Source organism: Triturus cristatus, chromosome 9 (assembly GCF_964204655.1).
Source record: "Triturus cristatus chromosome 9, aTriCri1.1, whole genome shotgun sequence".
In the NCBI taxonomy this organism is placed as follows: Eukaryota; Metazoa; Chordata; class Amphibia; order Caudata; family Salamandridae; genus Triturus; species Triturus cristatus.
In genome coordinates this window covers 740,130,768-740,157,202 of record NC_140592.1, presented here as the reverse complement: position 1 = coordinate 740,157,202, position 26,435 = coordinate 740,130,768, and the positions used below count along the sequence as shown (strand labels likewise).

The 26,435-nt window shown below is 44.9% G+C and overlaps 1 protein-coding gene across 18 annotated transcripts in view; it reads right to left on the bottom strand.

The window, feature by feature from the left end:
- The window catches only part of MARK2 (microtubule affinity regulating kinase 2), a 662,301-nt gene that overhangs the window by 300,628 nt on the left and 335,238 nt on the right, over window positions 1-26,435 (bottom strand). For all 18 annotated transcript variants that reach the window (XM_085625997.1, XM_085625990.1, XM_085625993.1 and 15 more), the window contains exon 4: window positions 9,532-9,580. In XM_085625997.1, the coding sequence (XP_085482123.1) occupies window positions 9,532-9,580 (49 nt within the window). The remainder of the gene's footprint in view (window positions 1-9,531; window positions 9,581-26,435) is intronic.

Here is a 26,435-nt window from a genome sequence, read left to right as displayed (position 1 = left end):
ATGTAGTGGTAATACCAGAGATGACTGCTTTGGAACTCGGAACCGGGTTCGAATCCGGCACCGGCTCAACATACTGTGATTCTGGGCGAATCACGTGTTCTCCCCGTGCCTTAAAAAACAAGCATTTGCAATGCAAAAGGTCTCGTATTTACAGGAGTTTGAGCTATTGACATTGCAAATAAAAATTCCTTTTATTTTTGTTTTCGTTTTTTAAAATATATAAAAAAAAAGGCAGTGTCATTTACAATGCCAATAGCTTAAACTTGTGTAAATGCGAGACCTATTGCATTGCAAATGCTTGTTCACTATGGTATGGCTCAGACAGCATCTAGTGTTATGCTGGTGTCAGGATAACTGAAGGCTTGGGCTGCGTAATAAATCTTTACGACTTCAGACATTCCCTTAAATACTAACCCTTTTCTGGAAACCTTTCCATTTATGACTGAGAAATACTAGCAAAGCAGGTTAAAGGTGTACATAATCCAGGAGCCGCAAAAATGTGCACAATTCCACATAACACTACACAAACAATAGCACAGATGCAGAGTCAAATTGTTTTAATTACTCTGGCCAGCTTTAAATCGTATACACATTTCTAATCACAAATGGGATTTAAGTTACCTTATCAATGTAACAACTTCCTAACAACGCTCAACAAACGAAGAAAACTAAACAACTCAGAGATGCAAAGTATGAAGGCCTTCCTAACAACGTGAGTCAGAAATAGTACTTCATTTTTGGGGATTGGAAGCTGGAGGGTATGAAAGCAGGCAGATCATACAGACTGTGAAACTTGAAGTGGGAAAGGTAGGAGAGCAATAAGTTTCAAAAGAACCAACTCAAACGGGCCAAGTGCAGAGAGACAGTGCAAGAAGTGTAGAGCCTGTACAGCATATGTGGTGCAAAAGAAAATTAGCCAGCACTACACTAGAGGAACGCCTCTGGGGTGAAAGAAAGGTTGCAGTACACTGCAACAACTACTTGAGACAGGAACTTGTACTTGTTTGTATTTGTGGTCCTAGCACTTGAGATTTGTAGCTTGCCACCACATACATTTTTAGGTCTCGCGTGACCCAGCGCATGCGCTGGTCTGGCGAGACTTTTAATAAGGGCTTCAAAAAATGCTGCCATGGCCGGCCTAGAGCTTGAGTGCATGTGCACGGGCGTGCGCTTTTCGCTCACCGTGCATTGATCGCGATCACTTTCACTTTTGCGGCCGCTTTGATGTTAGAGCCGTATGGCCAATGATGGTCTCAGAAAGCCTCAAAGATGCACGGACGAGCTCTAAATGTGCTGCGTTTAAGCTTTTAAAAAAGTGCACAACTCTGTCTGTCCATCCATGTATACACATCCTATCCCTGCGCACCGTCCTCATCGGCCAGACAGACATTGTAGGACTCGGTGGCACCTCTCTCCCCATCATCCCTTCGCCTTGATTTACACATACACGTCCTCACTGCCAAACACCACACTGCAATGTGTCTTTGTAGCGCTCTGTGCATACAGGTAGATCGCAGCGCCAAGAACCCATCCATGCGAGTAGAGCTCATTGTTACACCCTCACACATGTACAGGTGTGTATTGCACACACAAAGGGATCTATATCAGGAGTCATGAGGACTAGGAGACAACAGCAAGAGGTGCGTCCGGCTCCGCGGAGCCCCCTTACCTCTGCTCCGTAGGAGACGCTCCGGCATGTGCAAAATCCAGTGCTTCGTCTTGTCAACGATGCTACGGCGGGCAGCATCCACAAGAGACACGCCAGGGAGTGGGATCTGTTGCTTGTCCGCCCTCCTAGTCTCGGGATGTCTTCTTATTCCCCCTATTTTTTGGTGCTGTTGCTTTTGGGGGTTGTTACTGGCACCCCTTTTTCGTAGAAAAGAGAAGCCGAAAAACGTGAGCGTGTTGTGTTACAAAACGTAATTCTTTGATGATTCCAGAGTACCGCTCATTAAAGCACACCGAGTGCCCCCCATCCTTTGCCCATTTTTCATTAACAAAGGCGTATAATAACAAATTGTAGCCTGTTTTACCCAAAGCGCTTTACAAAGAGCGCCTTTCTGTGTCCAATTATCACTAGCTTTGAAACGGTACTCATATCAGCCTCCGGAGAATGAAAAGCGAAGTCTCCTCTGCTGGCGTTCAAACCTATGACATGTAAAATGTAGACACACACCTCGGAATAAGGTGCATAATCTACTGAGCTATCCTCAGGAGGTATCTGCTGAGGGCAGCATAGCACCAAAAGGGGTGGAGGCAGGCTCTGAAATGGGCATAAAGGTGCTTCCAATTATGAACATCTGTAAACGTTCTCTTTGTTGTATGTAGCGCTAGCTGACAAAGCCTCACAGCGCTATAAATAATGTTCATTTTACTCTACGACTAGCGTTCTTTTCCTTAAGCTAGGAAGGATGAATGGTTGCGTCTGTTCTATCGGGTTTTGAGCCTCGGGTGTGCAGTTGAAGACCGTTTTCTCCAACAGGTGCTTTAATCCACGGAGATGCTCTGCTTTCTATAATTTTTCCTTTCGCTGTTTGGTTCAATCATTTTTTCCTCACAGGTCTCCACTCTATTTGCTTTCTCTGGTTCTCTTCATTCCTTTTGATTCCCCTCTTTATTTGCTAGATGATTTATTACTCTTTCCGCGCCCTGTCACTCCCCAGGAGTGAATGGGTGAATCAGAAGGTGAACAAAGGATTGGTGCCTAACAGCCAGGAACCTCGGCATTAGAAGGATGAGTGGTGGGGTGAAGGTGGCAATTAAACTAGTCTGCAGAGGCCACAACCACACGCACACAACTGCAGCAGGTGCATTAGCCCAGTGATCTCACCAGCTTTAAACCTTTCCATTCGATTGGCTGTACTCCTTTGCTGTCTTGTGGAATCTCCTCTATTTCATCAGTTTAAATCCTCGTTTCTCCACCTACCCATATCTGCATTCCATACCGTGCTCCATTCTCCTTCTACCCAGTTCACCATTATTTTCTCTTTTTTCTCCATGTTCTTTCCTTAATTTTCACCATTCTCTTCCTCTTTATTTCACTATATTCCTCCCTAGTTCTTGCACCCTTTCTGTCCTCCGTTCACCCGGTCAACCATCCTTTCTTTGAGCCCCCTCATCCTCTCTTGGTCACGTTGACATACAAGGCACACTTGTAGAATTGAGGGAATCTGCTGGAGGGCCCCCACAGATAATGGATGGTTATTGCTACTCCATTCAATGGCAGTTGCTTTTTCGACCTCAGAAGGATGAAAAGCTAAGTGTACTGGGATTCAAACCCGTGACTGTGTGCTCAAACACAAGGCTCAGCTTATTTCCTCCCCTCCCCATTTCTTTTTTCCTCTCGTTTCTTTCCTCTTCCCATTTCTTCTATTCTCTTTCCCCCCTCGTTGCCCTCCATTACTCTGTCAATGTCTTTCTTTCTTTTTTCCTATTGCTTATGATGAGATCTCACTGGCAGTCCAACATTCTTGACATGTAGTGAGACAAAAGCTGGCATGGATTTGAGGAGTGGATTTAAGAACTGTCACATATTTATCAAACAGGATGTATTTTACTGAATTCACACTGTGCTGATGGAGGTAAATATCATCTAGCACTACACGCCCCAACTAACATCTATGTATAGGGGTAGATGTTATAAAACTAAGAAAAAACAAAAAACCTTTAAATGGAACAATGTCTAAAACGACCACCTGTTAGCAACATTTTCAAAGATAATTCCACCCTTTCCTAGAGCCATACTTTAAAGTGGACCTTAAAAATGTCAACGTTTTGCGGACTGAATGCCTGGCGTCTTATGGATAACTCCTTTGAGGATACTCAGAGACAGATTAAAAACACACTATGCGGAAGACAAGGTTATGGTGAAGGAAGTTTTCTTGAGACATGATCAGAAGAATAAAGATAATTTCTTTATTTCTACATAAAACATAATGCTCTAAAGTTATATTTAAGTTTTTAAAAAATCTGCTGGCTTAACACACCTTGCTCCAAAAGCGCAAATCAAATTATTTCACTTTTTGAACACGGATATAAAAAAGACAAGCATTGGCATAGCCAATAGGTCTCGCTTTTGGGACCTCAAAAGTATTTAGTTATGCAGCTGAATATCCTTGGTGCAACAATACCAACTGTTGCATGGCTAAACACTTACATGGTCCTAAATGCTAGACCTATTGGCTATGCCAATGCTTTTTCAGAGATCCTTGCGTGATCAGGATAGTGTTTTGAGCCCTCTATCGAGCTTCAAATGAGTCCACAGCCTTCTTCTGACGCACATAATTGCAGACTTACTGCAGCAGCCTAGGATGGGTTCTAGAGCACTGGCTGCCTAGGCCATGGTGCCATGGTATGAAGATAAACATTTAAAACACGGATGACAGTCTACCTCACAAAAACAGATGTTCCCAATTCCCACTAACATCAATCTGTACGAAAGTGAGCAGCCCCCTCTCCGCTTGATCTCCCTCCTTTAAAAGAACACAATTTGACTCTGTAGGCTGAAGTACTGATGATTAAAATAAGGCGGGAAAACCTGCCTGTCCCTTCAGCCACCCTGGGCTGGGGATTCATAGCACACAGGGGCTGGGACAGGGAAACTTCTAAAACCTAACTAAAGAGTGGTGTAATAGCCCATCAATCACTGGTCTCACTGAAGAGCTAGCCCTAGGTTCCTCACTCTGCAAAACAATAGAAACAAACCCATGCTAAGAGCACCAAACCCTCCCTCAGGGCAGACACAAGGGTTATAGCCGCGCTACCCGTCCCTTGGCACAGACAGCAAAAATAATTCAACTAAATTATTCCTGGCAACCGCTTAATCAAGGGGTAAGCCCAGGCGCTTGGGTGAGCAGAGAATTCTCAGCTGCCGAGGCCATGGGAAGAACATTGCCCTGCTGCAGGACCTGGGGTGGGGTGGGAGCCCTGCACTGCTTTGCCTTGCAATACGGCTGTTGTCACACAACTAGCAATAATAGCGGCCTAAAGAGGCTTCCGCGGCCTAGCCAGCCTCAAAGCTCCTTATGCGGTCCACTGCGGCCCATAATCTGAGGCGCTAAGTGAGCAATACCATCAAATTGTTGATTTTTAAATACAGTTCAAAGGCCTCTAGTACAAAAGCACCCAGCCTCTGGGAATTGTGTGGTCACCAGCCTGCTGATTTATGCATTTCAGGCTTCAGCAAAATCCAACAAATTATTGCATTACATTTCTTCTTCGTCCATTTAGTGTTTGCTTGTGTCTAGGGATATATGACACCTTCAATTGGTCTGGATACAAGCACAAGACCACATACTCTCCTACACGATCTAGCCAAGTTTCATTGCATGGCAGGTAGGACCAAAGGTCCACAAAAGCACCAAGTACATTCGTTTTTCCACTTTTAATATTTCTGTCAAAGAAGGATCATGCATTTTGCTGTAGGAGTCAGAAGAGCAAGGGAAAAGAGAGGAAGAAGACACCAATATCAGACAAATGGGTGAGGGCCAGCGGCTGCTGGGGTCAGGCTGTAGGCTGAAGTAACCAAGCCACTGTTTCTAGGGGCTTGTCTCCTATGGGTCATTGCAGTGGAGGAGATTGCAGCGTGTGAGCTGGCTGCTGGTAGGTGGGTCCAGCTGTGTACGAAAGCTTCTGGTTAAAGTCTTGCAGTTGGTGCTGTTGATTTACATGCATGGAACACACTGAGAAGGTGGGGAAATTATTTCCAGACAGGAACGCAGAGGCATTGAGTGTGCAGTTTATTGGTGCACAAGGGTTCGGTTTCTGCTCTGTTGTGGGCCAAACGAGGAATACATAAATATCACAGAGAGAAATGTGATGTCACATTTGAAGGGTGGACCACAAGTCTATTCCACGCGCCTTCTGAAGACGTGATATGAAAAGTGTCCTGCAAGGTGATAATGTAGGGTGGAGTGAACTTACCCAGACACAGACCACCTAAGATGAGGGTTGCTATCACTAAAAGCAGGACATCACACTGAGGGTGTAAAATTGTCTGACGAAAGCTGCTGGCCATCCTAAATGCTCAAACATTCAGCAGTGAGATGGCGTCATTAAGCCACGATACTGCAGCAATTTGGATTGGCCACAGTCTTGGTCACCACTCCCTTGTAGGTTAGTACAGATTGTCAAATTTCCTAGCCTATTTATCATTCACTCCATTCTCGTAATGTGACTTCCATTTGCTATGTTTGCTAGTTGTTTTTCCCTTGTGGTGTTCCGCTTAAATCCAACATTGCACTAGTTGTGGGGAGCTGCTGCATCCCTCTTCCCTCTCTCCCTGTCCCCCCCCCCCCCCCCCCCCCGCCCCAAGGTGTGTCTGGGCATTCCTGCACATATAACTAGGTCCACGGCTCACGTCTTTGGCCCACTAAAACTTAAGAGACTCTATCCAAAGCTCTTGCTAGCTTTTGAAGTTTGGTTAAAGATCTAGTAATGATGGCATATGAATGAATCTCCATTTCAGGGTTCTCATAACCCTCCCTTAGTATGTCAGAAACAGTTTAATTCGACTTTGGGAGGCTAGACTATACGGTCAACTTTTATGAAGTGCTGATGATTTCTGTGTGTTGGAATTGTTGCTTGACTGGATAGACCCTTGACATGCTTATAGGGCAGGATGGGTGAAGGTGCATCATGATTCCAAACTCCTCCTGATATACTCGTCCTGTGGTCTCTCTCAGAGCTTAATGCCAAGCTAGCCACACTCACTTGCTTGTCATGTATGCCTGATTGGGATTGGTGGGTTTTCCCTGTCATTTTGTCAGTGGGGAAGGTTCGACCTTTTGAGCTGTGTATCTATGCTATGACTCACAAGCTCTCGGTGGTGCAGTCTGGGATACTTCCTTGCATAGGATACTGCAAAGGCCCACTGCTTCACCATATCTTGAACTGGACAGAAAAATAAAAGGGACTTAAACACGAGCCCGATGCCCAACGTAGTATCAATAAAACGCTAAGCCTGATCCTATTTCTTTAAATATACTTCCAGCCTATAGGTCCCGAAATAAATGGCACCATTTCTCAATCTAATTAGGTGCTGGATTCTGGTCCTCGGTTTCTCTGCACTTGTCCGGAGTGGGAAACTGAGTCCTGAATCAGATGGAATGGACAGGAAACAACTTTTACAACACTGTCATTACAATGAAATACCTTTACCACAAATCCATTACCATCCATATGCTTTTACCCTACTAATTTTTAGTACACATATACCTTTACCTCGCATGCCTTTACAACAAAAATGTAAGTATTTTGCAGGTAAGTGTTAAGTTATTAGGGTAAGGGCGTTTTTAGGGTTTAGGGGTGGGTGAGGGTATTGAATTGCTAAGGTATTTGTAGGGTGGGTGAGGGCATTTGGGTGGAAGGGTAATTTTATGGTTTACGGTGGGTGGAGCTATTTGGGTGGCAAGGGTATTTTTAGGGTTGGTAAAGGTTATTTGGGTGGAAAGGATATTTTTAGGGTGGGTAAAATTATTTGGGGGCTAGGGTAATTTTAGGGTGGGTAAGGGTATTTGGATGGTAAGGGTGTTTTTAAGGTTTAGAGTGGGTAAGGGTATTGGTTGGCAATTATATTTTTATGGTGGGTAAGGGTATTGTTTGGCAATGGTATTTTTAGGGTTTAGGGTGGGTAAGGGGATTTGGGTGGCAAGGGTAATTCTATGGTTTAGGGTGGTTAAGGGTATTTCAGTGGCAAGGGTACTTTTAGGGTGGGCAAGGGTACTTTTAGGGCTGGTAAGGGTATTTGGGTGGCAAGGGTATTTTTAGAGTTTAGGTGGGTATGGGTATTTGTGTGGTGAGGGTAATTTTAGGGTGGTTGACAAGGGTATTTTTTGGGTGGGTAAGGGTATTTTTTGGGTGGGTTAGGGTATTTTTAGGGTTGGTAGGGGGTATAGGAGGTAAGGATATATTTAGGATTTAAGGGTGGTTTAGTTTTTAGGTTGAGGTCGATATGGTAACATTTATATGTATATACTTATATAAAGGCCTTATACTTACCTGCGAAATAGTTACATTTTCGCTGTAAAAGCATGCATGGTAAAAGCCTATGTGTGGTCAAAATTTGCACTGTAAATAGGCACAAGAGTGGTAATAGACGCGTTTTAACTGCATACGTGGTAATGTCATGCGTGGTTCAGTCATACATCCGGTGGGGACACTGCTGTACAGGAGGCCCTTAAGGCAATCAGACATTCACTTGGGGCCAAGGAATAGAAGAAAACTCCAACCATAAAAAAACGGTGGTCTGCTGCAACAGCTAGGAGGAGGAAGACCGACTGACTCCTGTCTAGGTATGGAGAATGAAGATAGGAGTGGATAAAATGTCAGAAAGCCTTAAGGAAATATTGTTTTTACAACATTGAAGCATTAATTTGATTCATATGGGAGTATCATTTTATTACATGCTCATCCTATCTTTCTCTCTCAAGAAAACGCTACATCTAGCTGGTCTTGTGGGAAGAACATTTAGACATCCAGATTTTGCATCCAACAGGGCTAACCAAGGATAGCTTTCACTCACATAGGTTATACAATCGGGTGCAAGATTCCCCTGCCACACAAAAAAGATATAACAAACAGAAAACAGAATATTGAACATGATCATAAATATAACCTTTTATCTAATGGCACAAAACTAACAATCAAGAGACACAGCAAGAGTACAAGTCACACTACAACTAGGAATACTTTTTTGGACAATCTGTTTCCCGAGACTTCTTGTGAATTCCTATACATAAACAAAAGAAGGGAAGTGGACGTCTTACTGTAGGAATACACTGCCGGGCCCCATCAGCATTATTTAAGCAGGACAATTCTATTTCATATCGCGGAATTAGACCTCTGCAGACTTCTGTACAAACTGTAGACCTCTCATCAAGCTTAGCCAAGGCTAATACCAGATTCGTCATCTAGCGCTGTATCAGTCTCAGAAATGTGAAACTTTTAATAATGCCTCCATGTGGCTAAACAAGAGCCTGGAAATAACACAAATCTAAGAAGGGTGTGAGGGTCCTCTTCAGGCAGGAACCAAGCATGTCTTGGAAGAGAGCACCTCCAACTGTACAAAAAATAAATAGATTTTGAACAGTGTATACCAGTTCTTTAAGTTTCACTCAGGTCAACAAACTCGTATCAACTGTATTCACACGCAGATAAGCTGAGCGCAATCAAATCTCCAGATGAGAGCACCATCACTCAAATAAAATGCAGATGGAGAGTGGAAAGTTGCAACACATTAAATCACGTTTTCATGGCCTGTTTTAGAATGCCAACACAAGCTGCTGTTTCGGAATGTATGCTAGAATGCATGTGAAAACAGATAATGTTGGAGCATGGCACCATCACAAAACGTGTGCGGGCAATTTGGATGCCTTCACTCAACTGAGCACACTGAACATTATCTGCAGCCCATGAATTCCTGTCGAAGTTATGTGACAAAGATGCAGCCCATCCACATGCCCATGAAGCCCACTGCAACAGCCCTTATAAAAGGGATGAGAAAAAGATATTTAGGTTGAAGACTACACTCACCTATATTGGGGTGATTCAAAACCTTCATTATTCGTACTTCACGGAAGAGCTGAAACAACAAAAACAAGAGCATGTGAGACGTCATTTTCAGGCTATGCAACTTGCAATAAACAACCAGGCTTTTTTTTTTTTTAAAATAAGGCAACTACAGTTAAAAAACAGGGTTGTGGGCTAAAAAATAGATCAATTTCTTGACCAGAGGCAAAAGATGTATGCAGAAGTTCAAAACGGGCAATTGCATCAATGAGAGGTATGCTCTCTTCAAAAACTGCAGAGTGAAAGCATTCTGGCCAGAGAACGCCCAAGCATTAAGCAGTTATGTATCTGTACCATCAGTCTTCACTGCGGAAAGCTCTACCCTGCTTCCGTTTCCCATACCCTCAACCCAAGCCAAAAGCATGGTTAAAGCCAACAGGTCTCGACATTAGGACCAATTGGTTTTGCCAATGGTTTTTAATCAAGGTGTACAGCATCTCCGATGTTGTGCATAATGGCTAAAGAAGATTAAAAAAAAAAAAAGCCTATAACAGCTGCTCGCGTCATTTGCTGGCACGAACAACACACTTGCATGCACCTATACAATTATGCAGGCATTTTATTTGCCAAACTGAGCTGGATTAATAGATTAAAAAACAAAATGTGCAAAAGTTTTTTTTTCTTTAAACAGATGAGGGGCAGCAATACGGGATGTTCAAACACCACAAGGGTCCGGGTGAGTGGAAGTGCACGAGGGGGGAAAAAAGCAGCTACCAGAGAGAGAAATATGGAGTTCAAAGGGGAAGAAGCACAATGGAGAAAAAAGAATGCGGGGAGAAAAAACAGGGCGAGCGCATCACAAAGGGGCATAGAAGAAGAAGCACAATCCTGTGAGAGCAACACAGCACAGAGAGGGAGAATAGAAACACTAAAAAGATCTGGGAAACACATGCGCTCTCAAGGCATGTGTAAGACAAAAGAAAAAATGTAGTTTCCCAACAGGGAGCAGTGGAAAGAAATTAAAAATGATGCAGGGGAGGGAAATACATAAGAGGGACAAGGCATGCCACTGAACAATAAGCAGACAAAAAAGTGACAGTAAAGCCAAACCATGGTAGGCAAAGCACAGCCTTATATAGTAATGGCAACTAAATCTTAAATAATTAGAGGGCAAAAGGTCAACAAATCTATAATCGAAAAGGTTTGGCAACTTTAATTCAAGCACCAAGGATGGACACTTACCAATCTATATTCCAACAAGATTTGGCTTTCTAGTTAAAGCACAAGTGGTTGAGGCCTACACGTCTAAAAACCTTAAAAAGCAACAAGTGCACCTGATTATTTTGCTAAACCTAATGAAAGATGGCTATCCCTTGTATACTCAACTCAAACATGGAGAATACTCCTACGCCTCTACAAGCTCGGGCATCCTTTATTTAAGCCTAGTTAAAGCAGGCTCACAAATCAATGTTCTCTGCAAGCAAGAAGACTGACGTTTCACACCGCGGCATGATGCGAGGACTTTACTCCGCTATATCTTCTACAGCTAAGCCATCTCAAGCCTGCATTAAGGAAACATTTTTCAAGAAAGCGTACCTACCAATATTCTCTACAATAAAATAATGCAAGGCTCCACAAATCCAACCCCAATGCTAAAAGGTCCGTCTGTCTTAACCCTCTATGGGCATACATTCACAGACTTACAAATCCAAGCACAATTGACAACGTGTCCATCAATATGTTCATCTGGCAAAGAGCACTTTTATACATATAGATTTTAAAAATTATTTTCGTTTTTTTCATGCAACAAACAGGGAAGTAAGTACATGTAAATAAAAGCAACGAGTGCTGAAGGGGGGGGGGGTATAGTTGGTGAGGCTCTTAAAACCAATCGAGTGATCAATACCATGTCCCAAATCAATTACATTTCCCCGCTGTAATGATTCCCCTAGAGAAACCAGTATAGGCGCTTCACGTCAGGAAGAATGTTGCCAGCGTTAGATGGGCTTGCACCCCCAAATCATTACAACAAATTGTAGCTTCGTAGGAGTACGATTGACGTCAACTGGTGTCATGCGGAATCCCCTCGATACATGTTCGAAATACAATATTTTCAACAATTATATTGATATCGCACTTAACCACTAGATGGCGAAATAATACACCGCATGGAATTTTAAACAGCCTTAAGCTACAAAACATATCCATTTTATGTTGGAGAGCTTAAAAAGGATCCTGCACAATTTCAACTATTTAAATTATCTAGGCTTATTGGACGGTGATCAGTTAAATCTTCATGAGGGCCACCTATATGCAACATAAGTTAGACAGGAAGGACTCCTTTCTATAGGTCATGTCCCTGCAGCTCTCATCGGTCTAATGTCTAAGACCTATTGTGTACAATAATAATACTCATACTCTGGATCAAATATTGCCTATTTTTTGGCTTGTCGGTTTCATTTAAGGATTATAAACAAGGCGATCGTGCTCGATCAGTGTTCATGGGACATATGGCCAATTCCCTATCAACCCAGCTTCTTGCATTTGAGGTACTGGCACCTATAATCCATGAACTAATCGCCTTGCTGCAGCAGGATTTTAGCTCTTCAATGGCCGCGCGATCTCTTACCTATAGGTGTAGTTTTCCTCCAATCACAGAAGGTATTTGCCGACGGAAGTATAATTTACACGCCTTCTGCCAGTCTATGGTCTTGTCGCATATTTCTTCATTATTTGTGGTGCAACTGGTGAACGTGAAGTGACTGCAGAAGAAACACCGATTCCAGTGCGAAACGGATGTTTCTTCACTAGTAAAGCCACCCAAGCCCTGTGCGTAACAGTTGCAGCGAACTGTCTGTTGCATATAAGTACCTTGAAAAATAATGCCCAGGAACCGCAAGCTAATCTTAACCCTTTGCAGCCTCACCTGGGTGAGAAGCTCTTCACAAAATCTATAATATTGTGCATAACCCAGAATAAGTCTACGGCACAGTGTTCCACTAAAATGTCTCGTTTCCAGGTGAATGGCAATGTGATTCAGAATGATACATGACGACTTCACCTGGGGTTTTAGAGACAAATAAAGGAAACCACAAGGTAACCTTGGGCAAAAAACGCAGACACTAAGGCAAGTTTCAGGTCTGCTTATAAAAAAACAACTAACTGATGCATGGGCACAAGAAAGGACAGGTAGGTAGCCTGCACCTGAATAGTCACATCAGCACTTGCTTGCACTCCACGGCTGTAGGCAAATTCAACTACACTTGCCCTCGAACAGGCGATTCCCATCAAACATCTTCATTAGGAGGGACCGGATATCGCCCAAGAACCCAGTTGAACATAGCAATGTATGCCGACAAATGGCAACACTTGTGTCTATAGCCCATCTGGCACAGTCGGTGGTGGTCCAATCCACACTAACTTGGCTGCATCATGACCATCCTGACTGGCCGGACACAGAACATGTTTAAGGTCTTTAGCAACAACTCTGAGGACTTGAGCCACAGAGTCCAAGCGGGCATGAGTATAGCAGCCTACAAGAAGAGGCTTATACCAAATGTCTCAACTCACTTAGAATCCCTGTTAAAGAGGTGGCAGGAATATTGTTGGGGTTGGGCAGGCTTTTGGAGGCCTGCACCACCAGGCTATCAGGAGAAGGGTGCTGCGACAAAAAGAGCACAGCAATGGCCTCTGGCAATTTGCCAGTTAAGAGGATGGCTGGTAGAAGACTTAGCCAAAGCCTCTAGTAGAGTGTCTGCCAAGGCTTTATTAGAGGGTAAGAGAGGCTCAGAAGCAATCTGGCCAGGTTGCAGGACTTCAGTCAGGACATTGGTTTTCACCTTTATAGTGGAGGGCTGGAAGTCAAGTACCTCGGCCGCCCTATGCATAACCAGGATGAAGGACATAAATGCTTGCTTACATGACTGGGCCAGGAGAAAAGGAAAGGGCTAACTCTGGGGAAGTGTCCAGCTCACAAGCATCTTGCAAGTTCTCCTAACAATTGTCATTGGCATAGGGCTGAGTAAACTCATAACCCTGGTCACAGTTGGTTCTAAAAAGAGAATGTAAGTGAGTGCTGCCTGCCTTTTGGCAAAGAAAGTGCAGAATCCTCGGTCAGATTCAGCTGGGATGTCACTCAAATTCAGACCGGCAAAGGAAAAGGTAAACTGTGGCCACCTCCTTGGGCAGCAAAGTCTGCATCGGAGTTGACATACCAGGGCCTGGACTGGGTATGGGCAACATGGGCAGCATCTGTAATGCAGCAGAGAGCAGGAATCAACACAGATGGTCCAACTGGCACCAAGGGGTACCTGCCTGCAGTAATACAGGTGGTAAGCCTCTTGGCTCCATGGCGCTCAAAGGTGCGCAAGAGGGAGTCAGTAGAGATCCAAAGAACTGAGCGAAACTCTGATTTGACACACCATGGCTGATGGCTCTGGAAGTTCAGGCCTTGCCAGAACAAGCTACGCAGTCATGTCCGAAGTTGGCTGACTTCAAGAGCGGGACCATTGATGCTGCCCGTGAGCTTCATCAGGGGACTGAGAAGGGTGCAGAGGAGAGCAACTCCATTTCTACTTCTTATGTTCCTAGTGCTTACCTGAGGATTTGGAGCATGACAAAGACCGGCCTTAAGAGCGGCTCAATTTCGACTCCGGGAACAGGAGTGGGAATTACCTTTAAACTCAGAACAGGACTTGGAGCAGTATCGGCGCTGCGTCGTCTTCTTTTTGACGACGTAACATTTTCCTTCAAGTTTCCGTGGTGGCCTATGGATTACTTGACGCACAGTCTCCGCAGGTGTTTGAGTCGCAGCTCGACCTTCGACACCATAGGCAAACCTGGTGGTGATCTGTCATAAACCTCTATTAGCAACAGTCCTTACAAGGCTTAAAACCTCGTGTCTTAGGGGGTGACATCCCTTTCACACCGTTGACAATGTGAGAGAAAATATCAAATAAAAAGTTTGAGAGACGAGAGAAGCTTAAGATTCAAATCAACAGACGCAGAAAGAAAGTAACTGATGTCAATGCGCAGGAATACCACCTTTATAGGCCCCACACATCACTTTCAGAGCGGCCCAGCGCCAGTGCAGAGCCACACAGCACAACCTTCAGGCACACAGAGGTAGTACAAAAATAGTTTCCGGATCCAGTCTGATGCCTGGGAATATTCAATTGGTGAGGAACCTGCGGCTAAATGTATCTATTATAAGAACAAGGAACTGAAAATACTTGTTAAAGGGTCAAACCAAGCAGGCAGACATAAAACACTCCCAGCCTAGTCTAAGTGACTAGCACAAACACGGAGGTGCCTGCTCAAAACAGTTGATGAACAAAGCAAGACATGCTAGGTTGGCTCAGGACAAATACACGGCCATGAATTTGTCTCAGTTCTAGGACCGATTTGACTTGCACAACATTTCCGTGCCAGGGCATGTTCTTCCATCAGCTTCATCTCTTAATGCAGTTCGTAAAGAAAAAATATAAAAGTAATGAAGGCAATCTATTGTAACAGTGCATGGGTACACATTGAAGTTGTAGTTCAAAATAAACATCCAACAAAAAAGTTAACGAGTTGAGCGGATTGCAACGAGTTAAAGATGAAAGATGCGTCCCACCCTGAAACTAAATCAAGAGAAAAATCCCCAACACCTTCTGTGACTTATCGGTCTTCTTAATCTGTCTTACTGCTACTGCTGATCCCTAGGCCTCCTACTGAAATAGTTATGTTAAGGGAGTTAAGTTATTCTAGTGATTATTATAAAATCAAAAATTGCTCGGCTTTCCTTGCATTTAACTCGTCTCAAAAGAAAACAAATGTGGTACTTTTAACCCGTGTACTTTTGTATTCTTTGGAAAAATTCAACGGATGTTCTGTCAATGGCCCTTTTTGTGATAAAAACACATTTGGTTTATACAGTTCCTTTCAATAAAGAGGTTTTGTTAAGTGACAAGTGATGCGTTTAATAAACACAATGTTCTGACTGAGTTATGGAAAGACGACTAGGTACAAATATGTGTCCTTTCATACATAACTAGAGAATGAAGGAGAGCTCTTGTGGCTGAATTGCAAACAGATGACCGGTACACTGGCTCAAATTTTAACTTCTCCTTAGCTTCCTTGTGGGACCATGAGGTAACTGTATTTCTCTATTACTTTCAGGTACTTTCTTGCAGGTACGGCACAGTGGGGTAAATAATATAATGTATTATTATGAAAAAAAATATGTATTCAAAAAACTTTCCATATTTTAATATTTCCGTCTATGAATGTCATATGCTCCAAAAATTACACAATATTTCTGATGGCTCTACTTATCCTCTTAAGCCATGCACCTGCTTCAGGTGTCGTTCAGTTATCGCCAAGAATTTTGTAGCAATTTTGTAGTTGTGGTTTCTTTGCTTAAAGATGGAAAGGGGTTCATTTAGCTCTCATTAAGAAGACCTGTTACAGACTCTGATACTCCTAGAATGGTAAAAGAGAAAATAGGAATTTATATATTGAGAAAAACTCAAGATACCCATACCAAACTGAGGCACTGCCATAATGAATAGCCGCCATATGCACTGATGGCTAAAATACAGAAATGAGCCTATATAAGTATGCAAAATAATCTTAGGATGCACTGGGACCGGAAAACATGGTGTCATGCAAGGAATGTCAAGTATCGACCCAAGCACAACCAACACAGCTTCCCCTCGTTACCATGGGTGCACAAAACTCAAAACATCCTAAGGTAGCGTGATCTGAGAGTAAACCTATAATGGAAGCAACCAATACAGACCACTCCAGCTAGACAGAGCCGTGGTAAACAAGCTGGACAGCCTAAATCAAATAAAGCCAGTAAACAGAAAGCCAGAATATGTGAGTTACTACCCACAAAGCCAATGGTACGCAACTGGTTTAATGAATTCCTAGGTCAGCTTCCTAAATGTCACCATGTTGTCTTTAGCAAACCAGACAGCTACCTTGTCTGGTAGACTGCGATCTAAACAGCGATGACTTCTGCGCCGCCACAAACAAGCCCGGTGGCACATTTCCTTCAAATTCACAGGGTTCATAAATACTATCCGACGGAAACAATAGGCATTAAGGATAGCCAAGAGCCGTTTCTGTCAGAAAACAAAAATAAGCAGCACTTCTAATTATTGCGCAATCGAGGGATGAATAGGCAACAACGAGGAAACAGCAGCTGCCGTTCCTAAATGACAGAGGTTTGCAGTGAGCTTTGCAAAACACGTCCCCATCTTCCGCTCATCGAAGGGGAGGTGCACTGAAGATCAGAGTACAGTACTCGGTGTAAACAGGAAACGTTCCAGGCGCAAACTTGTCAGTGACTCAGTGTGGGCACCCATCATTAGCCTTGTCTAAAGCTTTCTTTTATAATTAAAGGGGCAGGAGTAACGACTGAGAACAGAAAGATGGACGTAGGCTTGTTCAAAGTCACAAATGTAGAAGAGAAACCCCCGGGTTTTCCAGACTCTCCCTGTCTGGAGGTGACAGATGGAGCAATCGAGCTAGAAAGACAGCCCAGGGCATGGCTGTTCTGTTTGGTGGGCGAGCCAAGGGGTGTCTGGCCAAAGTCAAATAAATGTCTGTTCTGATCTCGGCTACGGGTTTAGTTCCAAAGGCGGCCTATACTGGAACACGACACTGACCTTCTACAGTCCTCCACTTGCATCTTGCTTAAAAACTGCGCTACAGTAATGCAGTTTGTCCATGGCTCAACTTTGAATTTGCGTTTTCAAATCCACAGCAATTGCAGTTTAGAGGACAGTGAAAGAACAAGTTACTTACAGTCAGTAACGTTATTTGTGGTGGCTACTCTGGCTGCAAATTCCTCACCTTGTGAAAATTCCTAAGCACTAGACTGGGCCTGAAGTAGTGCTTCTGCGCGCCGGTAGGTGGTGTGCGACTCCGCACTGACTCCGTTCCACAAGACGCAAGGGGAGCCGCATAAAAGAACAGTCTACACAATGAGTTTCTTTTTTAAGCATGTTCGTGCCCTCATATGCTCATCGGCAAATTGGAAGGACCAGTGAAATAAGTTTCTAAACTGAGACCTTTTCGAATGGAAAGGAAGACCATCCCACACAATAGGGAGGGTGGTGATTAATCTGTGGTTGGATAGAGTATCCACACAAAAAAGCATCACCTAAGATAAATAACTTGTTTTTCTGATGGATACTGCGAACCTCGAATTGCTCAAGACACACAATTGATGGACGGAATGCAGAACAAATCAAAACATTCACCACCAGTCAAAAGATCTGGGTTAAATCCATCATTCTTTTGCTCCCCATGCCACCCCAGTTTAGACCTGGCCATATGCAAATAAGTCTTGACCCTGTGCCTCATGGGAACAGTCCAGCCCGAACTGCTCACCTTGTGAATAGAAACCAAAGCAACCCCTTCAAAGGTGGTAGGTCTGTGGAATTTCAGAGTAAAAAGTCCCGGTAGACAGGACAATCAAGGCAATAGTGCTTCATAAACATATGTACTGAAGCCCATGTAGTTGCCGGACAGATATCCAAGTCAGGCACTCAACGTGCTGACAGAATGATAGCAGTCGTGGGTCTGGTGGAATGAGCCCACAATCTGGAGGCTGCTTCTTAGCCAATAAGTAGCAGATCTTAACACAGAGGTCTATCCATTGTGAGATGGTCTACTTCTGCACAGCCTTGCCTCTCTTTGCGCCAGAGAACCCCACAAAGATCAGATCGTTCACCCAACAATCCTTTGCGGAAAAGATGTAAAAGGTCTACGCTCTCTCGGTTTGCAAACAATGGAGTCTCTCTTCCTCTTTAAAGGGATGAGACAGAGCAAACAATCGGAAGAATGATGGATTATCTGACGTGAAAAGAAGTCATCACCAGGAAAGCAAAAGAGTCCTTAATATCAGTTTTTCTGAAAAAGAGGTTGTACAAGGAGACTAGAGCGAGAGGGCTTCAAGTTCACTCACACAGCGTGGTGATGTTATCATAACCAGAAATACTGTTCGTAAAGTGAGGAGGCGCACTAGATATCTGTGCAGCGGTTCAAAAGGGTTACACGAAGAAGGTGAACTAAATTTAAGTCCCACTGTGGCATCACTAAGGGTTTTTGTAAACCTTTAAGGAAATGCAACACAACTGGTAATTTTAACAAGGGCGGTTGGTCCGGCAAACTTAAGGCCAAGAAATAATCTTTCACAGTGTCCACAGCAAGCCCTTGCTGGGCCAAAGACAAAAACAACACTACATCCGACAGTTTGGCATGCAATGGGTCCATCGGCGGGTGCCGCAACAAGCACAAACTTATCTCAGTGCTCGGCATACAATGATTTCATAGAATGGTGCCTGGCTGCCAGGGTGATATCAAGGTCTTTGGGAGGGAGGTCACAGAAGATTAACTGTTGCTGCTTAATCTCCACGCATGGAGGTACAGATTGCACAGGTGAGGGTGCAAGACCCATCCCTGCTTCTGCGACAAATGAGCCTACCGAAAGTGCAGCCTAATCAGAGGACAGGCGCACATACCCAGAAGTTCCAGGTACCACCCTCTCCTATCCCCATCCAGAGCCACTCAGATGACTTGGGCCTGGTCATTAAGACATTTCTTAAATCTGATCAGGAGAGTCGGTGGCAGAAAAGAGTACAGGAGTACTGAACTCCACTCCATGCGGAACGAATCTCCAAGGGAGAGCCTTCTCGGGACCTCCATCATGCAAAATTGTTGACATTTTGTGTTCTCTGCAATGGTGAAAAGATATGTCCAGGTTCTCTCCATTGCTGGAAGATGCCCTGCGCCACATCTGGTAACTGCTATAGGTGATCCGCTAGGTGTCGTACAGTTAGTCTGATCTTTTGCTTACAGATCCTGCTAGGTGGGGTACACCGAGGTAAATGCCCTAACTTAGCCAGTTCCAGAAGCAATAAGCATCCTGGTGCAGGACCAAGCCCCCCCCCCCCCCCCATGTTTGTTGCAGTACCACCGGACAATGGTGTTGTCTGCGAGAACTTCCACCAGCCTCCCATTGATGACGGGCAGGAAGGCCTTCAACACCAAGCAAATAGCCTGCAACTCCAGCAAATTGATGTGTAGGTGGGTGGGTCTCAGCCATAGACTAGAGTCCTCAGATCTCCACTTCTCCCGGATGACCTCCCCAAACCAATCGTTGTGTCCGCCACCACCATCAACTCTGCATGGAGCAGGGAGAGGGGTCTGTTGCTGGTCGAACTGGTGTCTAGCAGCCACCACTGTAGATAGTCTCCTCTGACACCTAGATGGAATCGGATAGGTTCCCCTGGTGCTCAGCTGAGAATTTATTTCCCACTTACAGAGCCTGCATGTGCCACCTGGCATGACTGGCAAGCAAAATGCACAAGGCTAACAATCCAAGAAGCCTCAGAGCCATCCTCTATGAGTAACAAGACAGATTGAAACATCGGAAATCATTTCATGGATTTAGGCACATGGCATTTAAGTGATTTTCCAGAATTGGACGATTTTTTCATCAGCTTAGATTAGAACCCAAGTCACAGGTTTGAGCCAATTCAAGCATTAGATCACAAAAGTAAAATAAAGAATGAACTATTTTTGAATTTTCGAAGATTGCATTTCTTTTTTACCGGTAATAAGTTGTGCAAAGTCACAAGATGGGTCTTTGGATCGCTAGGCTCAAACATTTGCTCTTACGGCACAGTCATCAGTTTGGCTTAGCCATCTCCAAAGTTATCCGAGGAACCCCAAGTGTAACTGGCTAATTATACTGTATGGCAGCACTTTATGAAAAGATTCATGCAGTCATTTACTCTGTACATAGCTTGGATGCAGACAGCTGCTACTGGCATGGCCACCAGGGTCTGAAGCGAGGTGGCGAAGTGAGCTAAAGAACGATGATGGATTCAACCCAGATCTGTGACTGAGGGTGAGTGCGAGTGTCTGAAAAGTTTCAGCGCTCTGTCCATCTCTTTGTGCTCACCAGGGAATACTAAAAGAACAATTGATGGACAGAATGCAGAACAATGTCATACATTCACCCCAGTACAGAGATCAGGGCCTAAATCCATCGTTTTTTTTCTCACCAAGCCATTCCAGTTTAGACTCAGCCATATGCAAATCAGTCTTGACCCTGCGTCCAATGGGAACAGTCCAGCCTGAACTGCCAGGCCAGGTCCTCCCTGGACTGGAAACAAGCATCCTAGGACCGGTTTCGGGCTTTCAGCCCTCATCAGCCAGGATAGTTGACTCCAGTGGCATGTAGAGCACGGGGCCCACGTCTGGGCATACCAGTCCCACTCGGGTGACAAATGCAAAAAGAACAATTGATGGACAGAATGAAGAAAAATGTCATTCACCCCAGTACAGAGATCAGGGCCTAAATCCATCGTTTTTTTGGTCACCGTGCCATTCCAGTTTGGACCCAGCCCTATGCAAATCAGTCTTGACCCTGCGCCTGGCAGTTCGGGTTGGACTGTTCCCCTTTAGGCCCAGATCTCTGTACTGGGGTGAATGTATGACATTGTTCTGCATTCTGTCCATCAATTGTTCTTTTTGCACATGGGAATACTAGGCATACAAAAAGAGTGCCTGATCGCGCATGATTTTAATTCAGGCAAATGTGTGCTTCGGTCTGCTTTTAAAACAAAACCTTGAAAAGAATTGTGGTGTGCACCTTAGAGCTGAACTGCCTCTTCACTCGATTCAACAACAGACATGTGCATGAAAGGTACCTATCTCTTTGAGCAGGACTTAGCTAATGAAAGTTAAGGAAACCTCTAAAGCAAACCCTCACCGCCCAAGCAACACATTTCCAGGCATCAAAGAAACAAGTCCGAGGTAGAGCATCGCTCTCCGTTTTTTAAACATCTATCTATCCACGAGACAGTTTTCTGTCAGTTCACCCCAATCCCACTGCCTTACTCCGAGTAAACTACTTAGGGAATCCACAAGTGGCACTAAGTGCTGCACAGAGCTAACATCTGCCCTCAGGTTAATCCACTAAAACACACGTGTTGTCCGGGGTCCACATTCTCACTTAGCACCATCGCCGCTATTCCAGTGTCGGGTTCGCCATCCTGGCCAAACATTACAGACCTTGGACATTCTCACAGCTTCACCAGTGTACCTCAATCCTCACGTTGATGCCGGTCATCAGGTACCCCAAGAATTATTAAGTGCATCCAAATTCCAAAAACTCAACAGACGCTAAAAATGATCTTAAAGGTTATATAAGTGAATTAAGAACTCACAGCACCCAGTAAAGGGTGTATGGGTTGAGGGTGATGTCCCCAGGGCCCACATCTCTTCAACAGGACTGTAATGTCTTGAATGGAAGCCTAATCCTATAGGTGAGTCACACCCCTAAATCCACAAAACAACAATTTAACAGTGTGAAAAAATATATACGGGAGGGCAACATAGCAACTACAGACAATTTAAGAAACAGTCGAAATGGTTCATTGGAGCCGTTCACAGGAAATCAGGCTCTTAAGTGGGTGGTAAGATTATGATTCTTACAATTATTTGTTGGCAGGTTTTAATTCAGACTAAACTTTTGGAGCACCACACAAAGAAAGGCCTTACAGACGGTAGGGGGGGGGGGGGTTGATAAGCCTCCAGAAAGCCCCAGGCCTGAGCGCCACTGGGTGCGAGTGAGCTCTCAACACGTGTCGTCTGGCCTGCAAATGTTTTCTCTGAATTAAAACGTATCCACAAATAATTGTAAGAATCAAGATCTTACCAAAAAATTTAAGAGCCCTATTTAATTGAAGACCCGTATTTACTGAACTGCTCCAGAGGACCATATCGACCGTTCTTAAAGTGCCTCCAATTACTGTATTGGCTCTCCTATTCCTTTTTTCACATTAAGAAACGGCCTGCAAACAGCTTAGGCAGTGAGTCACGAAAAAGCGGAGCAGGTTTCCTTCTCTTGCTGAAACCTACATAAAAGAACATGAAATGGGATTCGAGCCGCGTATTCGTTCATTCAAACACAGTTCTTCAAGCTAGTGTTGCGAATAGTCACTCACCTACTCTCTCATTAGCTCTGCGGGACTTTTTTTCTTCTACAAGACTCCACTGCAAGGTCACAGGTTTGGAAGTGCGGCAGAGAGGCGGGAGCCTGACGAGGCACAAACCCCAGACAGAGCTGCTGACGCTGCGGGCTTCTTGCTCCTCCAGAGGGGACGTTCTGCAGAGTGAGGCCTCGGCTCGGAGAGGCAGCGAACGACAGCCCAACAAACGCAGGATGGGAACCTTTGCTGCTGATTTACCTATGTGTCAATTATGAGCACACAAAAAACAAGCATTGGAAATGCAATAGGTCTCGCATTTGTTTAAGTTTGAGCTTTTGGCTTTGCTAATGGTATAGTATTTTAGCCAGACCTATTGCACTGCAAATGCTCGTTTGCTACGCCACTGCCTGTCCCTTCAATATGTTCTAGTTGACGTGATTTGCTTCTCTCGGTTTATTACTTCAGTATGGGGAGAGGAGATTGCGATCGCACACCAGAGGGACAACGTAGCTGAATGGGGAAAGCTGTGCAGACTGTGCATTGAAAAAGACAAGTAAATAAGGGGCAAATAAAACCGCATTTAAAGGCAGAGTACCAGGGTTCCCATCTTTCCAGGGACTGCTTTACTCTAGTTCTTCAAGAGTTATTTAAAGGTGGAAAGTGAGAAATATTTCTTTGCAGGTTTACAGATATGCACAACTCTGGCATTTAGTCCTGTCAGCAGAGCCAGCCGGGTATGGCCATCGCCCACCTGGGGCTACCCGGGTGTAACTGCAGCAGACGGGGAAGGGTGACGGGGTGATCCAAGAGATGGGAGGCGCCAGGAGTGAACCACCGAGAGTGGTGTGACCGGGAACTGAATGCTGACACCAACAGGTGCATGAGCATCCTGCACGCAATCTCCCAAACAAGCAGGTGTACACACATGATACATCTCGAGACCCATGCATCTCGGAAAGCCAACGCTACAGAATGTCCTGCACGCGCCCACACGTACACTGCTAGGGAGAGATCGGGCATGTTTTATACACACGCATGAAGGTCTACAGGCATCTATAGGCGGTACACGGGCAGCCACAAAGGCAATGCAATCCTCAGTATAATACAAACTTTGTGCAACTGCTATAGTTCCATCACTGATGGTAAAGGGCGGGAGGTAGTGATGTGTACTAGAGGCTGGCATGACGGATATGCAGTGCATGGAAATGAGCCCACACATTATACATGCGGTGCACACACCTCACCTCACACGCTTAGATGGGTGCCAGAGGTCTGGAAGGGAACGGAAGCCCCGGCTACCCTCAGATAGGTGCACCTCATACGCAGACAGGTAGAGGGAGCCCGACACAACGTACACAGACACTTCTCACATGCAGCCAACGGGGGCGAGATATACAAGCACGGGCACACCGAGCAAAGTGGGTGCAGAGACCCCGGAACTAGCAGCGGGGATCCAGACACGGGCAGATGCAGCACGAGGGGAGAATGTACCCGGGCGCGTGGCGTGCTCAGCGCAGGAATCTGTACAGAAGGGTCAGTGCGGTACAAGCACCCATACATACTGGATGGCGAGTGACTTGACAGGTAGGGTCATCAGATGCACAGACAGATGGACGGCACAGGCACCGTGCTGGCTACACACAACACGCACAGAGACACTGATGGGAGGCAATGCTGGACAAAAGTACGTACTACATTCCAACACATACATCTATCACATGGGCAGCTCCCACAGCCTGCAAGTTGATATCTCCGGTATCTGCAACTCTGAGGCAAAGCCACTCCTAATTGGTCCAGGCACCCCCACTGTCTCGAGTACCAGGACCAACCCTTGGCTTAGGTGGCAGCGGAGTGCGCGTCGTAGTAGGAGATACTCCTAACACATCTTAACCAAATACACACAAGTCCCGTTTAGCTGCGCAAAGGGGCCCCAAAACATTGTTACAGTACGTGAACGAGTGCACGCGATCTAGGAAACTTGCGCCTCTTGTTTGCAGATGGTAGGCGTCCGCACTCACTGTGGAGCCTGTGACATGTTCGTCACCACATTTTGACCCACAGCAAGAGAGAGAGTGGCGGGAAAGACGGGGAAGCAGTGACACAAGAAGATAAAAGGGGTGAAAAAGGACCGACAAAAGTGAAATAGGAAGGCATAGTGTGAGGTAGTGCAAGGTGGAACACTCGGCAGCGACCTGTTGATCAGCAATGCCGGCATTGGGCACGGCCGGCAGGGGTTCCACGAAACTCTTCTGGTCCCGGCATTCTTCATTTATACATGTGAAGAACTGTCTTTAAGCACTTACGAACTTTGTACAATAGTCAGTTTTTATACACAGTGCATGACGCCGGCTCTCAGCTTCTTTCAGAGCGCTCCTAACTTTACTAAAACAAGCACTCGCAATTGCGGAAAGGCAGCTGCTGGTTTATACTTGCATTGCGCTTTCACTTTAAGGGAAAGCGCGATGCAAAATTAAACACGCGGCTGCCTTTAACAAAGACAAGTGAAAGAAAATAGTGCTCACCCACCAGATAACGCCCACCGTGTAATCTCCGCGAGTACACGATCAAGTCTGGATGGGCCGTCGCAGAAGGACACAGGGAGGTCACAAAAAAGCCTCACTTTCAATCGGAGCCCAGTGTTTACCATAAAGGATGAGGCCGGCCAATAGAAAGGATGGGCGGAGCTCCCACTCTACTTTCGAAATCGCCTCGATTACAATAGGTCTCGCAGAGCGAGCAGCGCTGCAACGCTAGGCGAGACCTAAAAAGACCTCGGTAATGCTCGGCATTTATTGAATCTGGCCCAGTGGACAACGTGCACCCAAGTGGTCTGAGCACGGCAGCCGTGAAGGCTGCTGTGATGAGGCGCAATGAGATCATTTGAGTATTGGTGCATGGATCCTTTTCAAAAGCACCGTTGGTACTTTGTTTCTTCTTGCTTGGATGCAAATGTCCATTCTTTACAGCGGGAAATGATCAGACAGTATATGTTCAAACAGATTCAAACCACAACTCATGCAGCATGAAGTGTGAGTAGGCAATCTAGCAGCATGACTGAGGTGCTGAGCAGGACAATGAACGGACAAGCACCCAAACTATTTAGAAAGAGCCCCTTGTCAGCTATGCTTCAAGTAATACCCAGAGAACAAATAGTTCCAAAAGACGAGGCACATACACCGTGATCTTGGCCCCTTTTCCAGTCGACGGAACACGCCACTAACAGTTAAGGCCTGAGGTACACGCACCTGCTCAACCTACGAAAATGTTACTCATCTGTAACCCTAGTAACTCAGTTGGACTGTCTTTTTATGTTATGACCATTTGAAATACCATGACTGCCATGTCACAAAACTTTCAAAATAAACTTTATGATTTAATAATGTTTTAATTGACTGCATCTCAAGTTTCACAGAAAAGCAAGACAACTGTCTAAAACTTCGCCACTTGCTGTACTATAATTAACGTTGTTCCTAAACAGGATACAAAATGCCACTATACTTTGCATTGTTATGGACACTTTTTGCAACAAATAAACTCAGCCGTCCAGATAACAGACGTGGAAGAGGGAGGTAGGGGGTACAGATAAGCTACGACACTCTTGTTGAGTAGATGTGAGCTCTATAAATGCTTTCATTCATGTAAACCAGGGATGTGGGATTCCTATAGCCCAACGCCCAGGATACATTGTTTGGGGCCAAGGGCAACACGTTTTACTGTATTTTGTCCTTGGGACAAGTAGGACCAACATCCTACAGCACAAACCCTTTGGCTGCCAGTTTGCAGTAACAAATTATGGATCGGAGAAGGGTATGGTCTCCAATTAAGGTAATATTGGTGTTCATGTGTTTAGGCTGTTCGAACATGTATGCTAAGCCTTTATCCAAGGGTATGCGCTCTATATAAATATTGTAAGCTCGGACTGCACTACTG